This window comes from Physeter macrocephalus, chromosome 21 (assembly GCF_002837175.3).
Source record: "Physeter macrocephalus isolate SW-GA chromosome 21, ASM283717v5, whole genome shotgun sequence".
In the NCBI taxonomy this organism is placed as follows: Eukaryota; Metazoa; Chordata; class Mammalia; order Artiodactyla; family Physeteridae; genus Physeter; species Physeter macrocephalus.
The window spans coordinates 13,722,034-13,730,209 of NC_041234.1; the positions used below are offsets into that span (position 1 = coordinate 13,722,034).

Consider the following 8,176-nt stretch of genomic DNA (forward strand, 5'->3'; position numbering starts at 1 on the left):
ATGGACTTGAGGACACGGGGAGTGGGGAGGGTAAGCTGGGACGAAGTGAGAGAGTGGCATGGACATGTATACACTACCAAATGTAAAATAGATAGCTAGTGGGAAGCAGCCGCATAGCACAGGGAGATCAGCTCGGTGCTTGGTGACCACCTAGAGGAGTGGGATAGGGAGGGTGGGAGGGAGACGCAAGAGGGAGGAGATATGGGGATATATGTATATGTATAGCTGATTCACTTTGTTATAAAGCAGAAACTAACACACCATTGTAAAGCAATTATATGCCAATAAAGATGTTAAAAAAAACATGGAAAATGTGATATTACACCTTCGGTTTATAAGAGCTCTTTTTCTTAATTGTTGAGAGAAGATATTAACAAGTTTCTAGGATTCAACCAAACACAATCTTTAACTTCCTTTTATATGTTTTTACATATTTTAGGCATCATGTTGACTATAAAGCGCTTGATAGGAATGATAAAGGATACAAAAATGTTTTATCACCTTTTTTAGTCTGACTTTAAGGTCTAAACATTAATATAGTGGGAATAATAGTGAATAATCATTAAAATACAATCGATTTTGAGGGCATCATGCTTAAGCCTCTTGCTTCTTTTAAAAAAAATAATTAATGCATTTGTTCATTTACTTTTAAATATTGAGGTATTCAATTATGACCCAAAGTATGCTTATACACAGATACTCATTTTTAATCATAATGTAAATTGGCAAATATATTAATAAATAAGCTATAAGTGAATCAAAATACTGATCATTTGTAAACATTCTCCCATCTAAAGATCGCCTCTTCTGGGTATATATGAGCATTTTAACCAAATTCTTCTTCTTAAATGTGAGGACTTTTAAAACTTGATCAAAGGTATAAGAGAGAAAGGTTTTTGATAGAAAATAAAAACCTACAGAACTGTCATATAAGATTATTTCTACTGGAATTTTCTTCCTGGCAACAAATACACAAGAATATTGCACTGCAGTTGGGGTCTGAAATGCCCAGATGAGCAATTCTCCAGTATGTACTAAAATGTTCCTCTGCCATTTCTCATGTTCAGAACTTCACTATTATCTCATACCCATACACTCTGAAATGCAAAGGTTAAAGAAGGATAATAAACCTCCTAATTTTTCCCCTCTCTCCTGTTGTGGGTGCTCAGGGAATGTTCTAGAAAGGTATTTTTATTTAATTCTGCATTAGAAAGTATTGTGCAGAGGTGAGTTACCAAGCAGGTGGGAGGGTAGAGGTGGAAACTTTGTGAGCAAGGAAAGGGAGGCTTACTTTGAAGTTTTCCATTTGTTCTAAAAAGATTGCTAAAATCCTTGACCCTGAGATTAGTGAGCGTTTACCATTAATTTTAAATGTCAGAATTAAACACTTCATCAGAACATTTAGTCTACAGTTTTGTAATTTCATGTTTCTTTTAAAATAGGAATTGATTTGCACCATTAAAAAAAAAATCCAGGCTAGAGGTTTCATTTGTCAAAATAGCTCAGAAATTTTCTATTCTTCCTTTTATTTTTTTAAATTAACCTGTTAGATAATTAGTCCTCCAGCCGAAGACATTAGAATTTCTTATCTCACCCTTATTTACATCATATTTCTTCTTAAAGGGAAAGCAATTTGTAAACTTTTCTTCAAGGTCTTGCTCACCTCTTTATTATGACAGTGTGATTGTCCTGCTAAGAGAGATAATTAACTGCAACTTCATTAGCATCTACACAGACAAGCTTCCTTATTAGAAGTGAAGAAGAAAAGGGCATGATATAATTTAATTAAGATAGCATTAATCCATGACCAAATTTGAAGCACAGATGCTGTAGGTTTTTTGACATCAGATTCAGATTCATCTAAATGTTTTTCTTTTTCATGTATGTGTATGTTTGTGTGGGGTTTTTTGTTTCGTTTCGCTTTATATTTTAGAATCCTCAAGGAGCATCTTGGGGAACAGGAAGTTTCCATCTCATTAATTGTGGACTCTGTAGAAGAAGGTGACTTGGGAAATTACTCCTGTTATGTTGAAAATGGAAATGGACGTCGGCATGCCAGTGTTCTCCTTCACAAACGGGGTGAGTGTAACCTTCTAAGCTTGAGTGGTTGACTTAACCTTTAATGGAAGGGAAATAATTGGGAAGCAAAAAGTTTTTTAATTTTTTTTTTTTACGTAAATTTATCCGAAATAAAATACATTAGCATTAGGGCCATCAAAACATGTAACACAGCAGATAGGTGACTAGCTCATACACTAGAGTCAAACTTAGATTCCTTGCTCTGTTTTTTTGTTGGTTTGTTTGTTTGTTTTGGCCGCGCCTCATGGTATACGGGATCTTAGTTCTCGGACCAGGGATTGAACCCATTCCCCCTGCAGTGGAAGCGGGGAGTCTTAACCACTGGACCACCAGGGAGGTCCCCCTTGCTCTGTTTTAATACCAACTATGTAACCTTAGGAATGATATCTAACTTCCTTAAGATTCAGTTTCCTGATAATATGGAATGGGGAAAATAATAATATCAACTCTTCAGTGTGTTTTAAGGATGATAGAAGACAGTAAATGTGAAGAACTTGGCATGGGGCCTGTACACAGGAAGTATTTAGTTAGATGCTACTTATTATTATTAGAAATAGGCAAACCAATTAAAAATAACCAGGACAGTTTTAAGTCAAAGATTGTGCTCCTTATTGGAAGGTTGTTCCTTGAGTGTAAGAATTATGTCCAATGGATTCCCCATTGTAGCTCTTTTTGGTGTTTTTTTCTGCCTTGGATAAGTTTCATATGTGTAATATCCTCCCATGATTAATAATAATTCACTAGTGAATTATTTGTCAATTATTATTCATGAATAGCAATTCACTAAATCTGATTCCATGGCAACCCCAACACGTTACACACAGGGATAAAATATATATAAATAGATATTGAATTGTTTGAAATTATAGACGATTGTAAAATTTGAGCCATGCCTTTTAGTTGGTGAAACTTTTCATGTACATCGCAGAGAAAAATATATTTTTTCTACATTATGCTAAGTGAAAACTCTGGATGTTCTCTTACTCAGCAAATTCACAATGATTTTCATTTCAAAGCACGTGTTTAATCCTAAACTCTTTGAGGTTGGAAAAGAAAGAGAATGCCGAAGACTGTTCCCCTCACTTTAGTGGACAATAGATTGATTCCCTTTGAATAATGTTACTGAAAGCTATTAAAACAGACACTTCTGTTGTCAAGGTGACTATAATATTGAAATACTTTACTTTTGGGGGGATGTTAACAGAGGGAAAAGGGTAAACAGCAGTTAGTAAGCAATATGATTGTTTCTCTAGCTTAACACATATATTCAGTCAATGAAGGGATTTAGAGTAGAAATATTATACATATAAAAGGACAGAAATAGCTTCTCACGGTTGGAAGCAATTTAAATGTGTAATTGAACTACATAACATCTTCCTCAGTGATCAGTCAGCTTATACTGGATCACATTCCTCCTCAAGGAAGCCAATTCTATCTTTGGAAAAACCTAACTATTAGAAAGCATTCCTATTTCACTGTCTGTGTACCCCTTGACCCCACTTTTAATCTCTCTTCCCCAAAATAGCCCTTTAAAAGTTTGAGGACAGTCACCATAATCCTTCTGGGCTTTCATTTCCCTAGATTCAACTTCTTTAGTTCCTTTTATTCATTCTTCTTTTATGTGGATAAAATACTTGCACCATTCTGGTTACTCTCTTGAGCAACATATATTTCTTTTTAGGACAAAGTAGGAGTGACAGTTGAAGTACGGAAGCTGGGTTGTTTCCAAGGAGGATACAACTATTAAAGCTGTCTTCTAGCAGCCAGGCACACAGCCAGGAAGGGGCACACAGCCCCACGCTATTTTTAGCATGTGTGGCCTAAGGTTAAGTTGCCCATAGCTACAGAAGCTTCCAGTACTACAAAAATAAATGACTGAGGAATCAAGGAAATTGTTTGAAAAAACTTTTCTAATACTGTCTAATTCCCCAAACATGAAGAAAGTAGTGGACAATGTTAGAGCACTCTTGAATACTTAGATCTTCCACAGTGTTTTTCAAATATGTATTTATGCCAACAGCATTTTATTCGTAATAAAATAAAAGCATTAAGAAGCCAAAAAGAGTTCTTCAAGGTCATGTTCTCCAAAAGTCCCTCTTAAAGTTAGTGTTCACCTTCCTTTTAAGGGAGCTGCCGCAAATAGGTCATCAGTTCACAATGGCAGCAGTGTGGAATGATCTATCCCAACCATCTATGGGGGAAAACAACGGACTCTAGTTAACAGAGGGCATAACTGCAAGTTCCCCAGCCCTGAAAGGTTCAGAAGGTCAAGACACAGCACATGTGAGCTGATAGTTTGGGTCTTTGATCATAGGGTCCCTGAAAGAGTTAAATTGCTGTCCTGCTAGCAATTATGTAATGACCAGATGAGTACTGTATTGCTCAGAGCCTAAAGCTCGGAGAAGAACTGGAAACTGTCACTATGAATCATATTTTTCTGCCATTGACTCATAAATCCCTTAACTATCTTACAGGCCTTCAAAGGCTCCGGACGCGCAGGCTCAGCGGCCATGGCTCACGGGCCCAGCTGCTCCGCGGCATGTGGGATCTTCCCGGACCGGGGCACGAACCCGCGTCCCCTGCATCGGCAGGTGGATTCTCAACCACTGCGCCACCAGGGAAGCCCCAAAGACTTTCTTTATAAAATCTCCATAGAGAGATATGTTAAAGCATTTGATGAATGCAGATCTTGTAAGTCAATAATTATCCATTCTTCTGAAAAGTACACTTGCTAGGACATACCTTTGCCAAAGTAACTTAAGCATTTTTCCCTCCACTGTTACCTTTAGTTCAGTATTGTTGACATAATAAAAATGATGTCAGAGCCCTCCAATGGGTGGTATGGATTCTTGGAGATATCACTCTCATGTATCAAATGAATCTTCCTTAATGCCAAGAGGATACTACAATAAATAGTTCAGCTAGGATTGAGCTAGGGTGGATTCTGGGCCAGCCTTTTCTCTTAAAAAAAAAATCTTAATTCCACAAAAACCGGCTAAAAATGTTCTAGGAAATTTGACCTTAGAAAACCCTTGCTTGAGGGGCTTCCCTGGGGGCGCAGTGGTTGAGAATCCACCTGCCGATGCAGGGAACACAGGTTCGAGCCCTGGTCCGGGAAGATCCCACGTGCCGCGCCACAACTACTGAGCTACTGAGCCTGCGCTCTGGAGCCTGCAAGCCACAACTACTGAGCCCCCATGCCACAACTACTGAGCCCTCGTACCACAACTACTGAAGCCCGCATGCCTAGAGCCTGTGCTCTGCAACAAGAGAAGCCACCGCAATGAGAAACCCACGCACTGCAACGAAGAGTAGCCCCCACTCACTGCAGCTAGAGAAAGCCCGTGCACAGCAACAAAGACCCAACGCAGCCAAAAATAAAATAAATAAATTTTTTAAAAAAGAAGAAAAGGAAAACCCTTGCTTGAGAATATTCAGAGTTGTTGATTCCTGCAGCCAGGGAAGGTACTTGGACAGTTAGCATCATGTCACATGCTATACAGAGAACTAGGTTATACAGTGAAACAGAGGCAAAGGGCCATGGGGCCATATTAGTGTATGACTACCCTGCCCCTTATTCCTCACTCTAGTCCCTGGCCTAACAAGCTTGAGGGTTAGATCCTTGTTCCAAAAAGAACCAAAGCAAAGAGTAGACCGACATTCACTACTGTGCTATTTCTTGTCTCCACCATTGCCTATTGGATTGAATTCCATATATGTCTCTGAATCTTTTACCCAGATGTCTTTGCTTAGATTCCTAATTGCTGCTACCCAATTCGACCACACATCAAACACTGACGTTCAGTTTCCCTCCAAATCCCCGACCTTTTATTTTCCTTTCGTTTTTGTGTTTTCCATTTCTCTAACACAAACAGTTCTCCAGATGGATACTCAGCAGCCTTGTGCTCTGGCCTCTGGGCTAGCCCCTCTTGCACCAATCAGGCAGTCCTAAATTTCTTACTCATTCTCTGAGTTTTTCGTCCATACTCTAATTCTGGATGACCTCACAGCATGGACATGTTTACTGTCTGGAGCAAAGTATTTTAATATTTAAGGGTTTGGACTCTGGAGCAAGGCTGTCTGTATGAAATGAAACTTACTCTCTGCTTACTAGCTGTGCTATCTTGGGCAAATCCCTTATTCTCTGTGAGCCTCGAATTCCTCTTGTCTAAAAGGGGAATAATAATAGTACCTTCCATATAGAGTAGCTATGAGGATTTAATAAATGAATATATATCAATATGTATAACAATGTCTGACACATATTTATCACGTAGTAAACGTTAGCAGCTATTACATGATTTTTCTACTCCAACTTCATGATGTTCTGGGTAATTTAGGATCCAGCAATAACGTGTTCCATTAAAAACTCCCTGAAATCTAATTTATCGTTCGTTAAAATGGTCAGCTGTAGCTGTAGCAATTTTGTTCCATTGATTCTATATTTTTCCTTATAACAGATTTACTTTAGTTTGAATGTGCTGTCCTAAAGGAGATCCTCATTTATTTATTCATGCATTTAATGATAATTGTTAAGGACCTACTATGTGCCTGGCACTCATAAAATTAAATGAACAGGAAATAAGAACCAATATAATTTGAAATGCCATCATCTGCTTTTTAAATTACATTGATATTAAGCACTTCTAATGTATTGATAGAATTGTGCTTCTAGGGAATGTTTGGCTTTGAAACTGTCACATTAAGGGAATGTTCATTAATAGTCCTGTTGTAAATGGTTATTTTTAGATATATCGATTACAATATTATGGCACTTCATTCATCATGAAGTAGTTTGGGGACTGGCGAAGTGTCTACCTCAGAGACTAGCACTAGTTAATAATGATAAATATCTAGTTTTTCTCTATTCCCCCTCAAACCCATTTTAATTGTTGCATGTGCAGTCTCTCTCTCTCCCTCCCTCCCTCCCTCTCTCCCTCCAAAGAGTGTAATCAATGGGAATTAGACTTGCTCTATAAACTCCCTAGTCCTCGGAATATCTTTAGTAATGTAAGTAACATGCACGTCATTTAGGACACATTGTTTTAAAGCCAGATGAATTTAGACCCAGTGGACTCCTTATCCCTTCTTATAATGAATCATTTTCGTACTTTGTGCCCCTATCCTTGTTAGTATTTACCTAGTGCATTTATTTGCTGAGAGATACAGTAAGACTATAGAACTGTTTAAAGCTCTGTCAGGGCTCATCCTTTGACATCTTCGACCATTGATTTCAGAATATGGAAAAGCCAAACTTTGCCCAGACATCAAAACCTCCTACATCTCTTTATGGCTGCATCTCCCTAGAAAGACCATGACCCATTAAAAACTGAGTAGGCATCCACAGAAGAGTCACTTTTACTGAGTCATTATGTGGGGGAGGAAAAACCATTTTCCCTCTACCTTTCTAGGTTCTTGGCTGAGACACACCGTGTAATAAAAGATAGATTAACAGGAGAAAAACAAACGTAAATTTAATAACATATATTCCTCCTGTATACATGGGAGATACCCAGGAAAACTGAGTAACTCCCTGAAGTGGCCCAAGCCAGCACCTTAAGTACCATCTCCAGCTAAAGACAAAAGAAGGTGTTGGGGAACAGGGGAAGGCCAATTATGAGAGGTTACCAGGAAAAGCACAGTAAACATGGGCATGATTGTTCTGCAGATTTAATTCTCTGCCTTCTCCATTGATGAGTTTCTGGAGATTTAGAGTCATCCTCTTCCTGGTACAGCAAGGGAACACCCTTACAAATGAGGATTTCTTTTATAAATGTAAATACCTCTTACAAAGAGTAACTTCTACTCGGTTTTTAGAGCTTCTCCTGTGTCTGCTGTCTCTTAAAAATAATCAGCCTGGCAGTGGTTGAGAATCCGCCTGCCGATGCAGGGGACACGGGTTCGTGCCCCGGTCCGGGAAGATCCCACATGCCGCGGAGCGGCTGGGCCCGTGAGCCATGGCCGCTGAGCCTGTGCGTCTGGAGCCTGTGCTCCGCAACGGGAGAGGCCACAACAGTCAGAGGCCCGCGTACCACAAAAAAAAAAAAAAAAAAAAAAAAAAAAAAAAAAAAAAAAAAAAAAAAAATAATCAGCCTTA

The 8,176-nt window shown here is 38.7% G+C and overlaps 1 protein-coding gene across 1 annotated transcript in view; it reads left to right on the forward strand.

The window, feature by feature from the left end:
• Positions 1 to 8,176, forward strand: part of IL1RAPL1 (interleukin 1 receptor accessory protein like 1) — a 686,991-nt gene that overhangs the window by 641,076 nt on the left and 37,739 nt on the right. Inside the window, exon 9 of the mRNA XM_024115248.1 lies at positions 1,934 to 2,079. Within this exon, the coding sequence (XP_023971016.1) occupies positions 1,934 to 2,079 (146 nt within the window). The remainder of the gene's footprint in view (positions 1 to 1,933; positions 2,080 to 8,176) is intronic.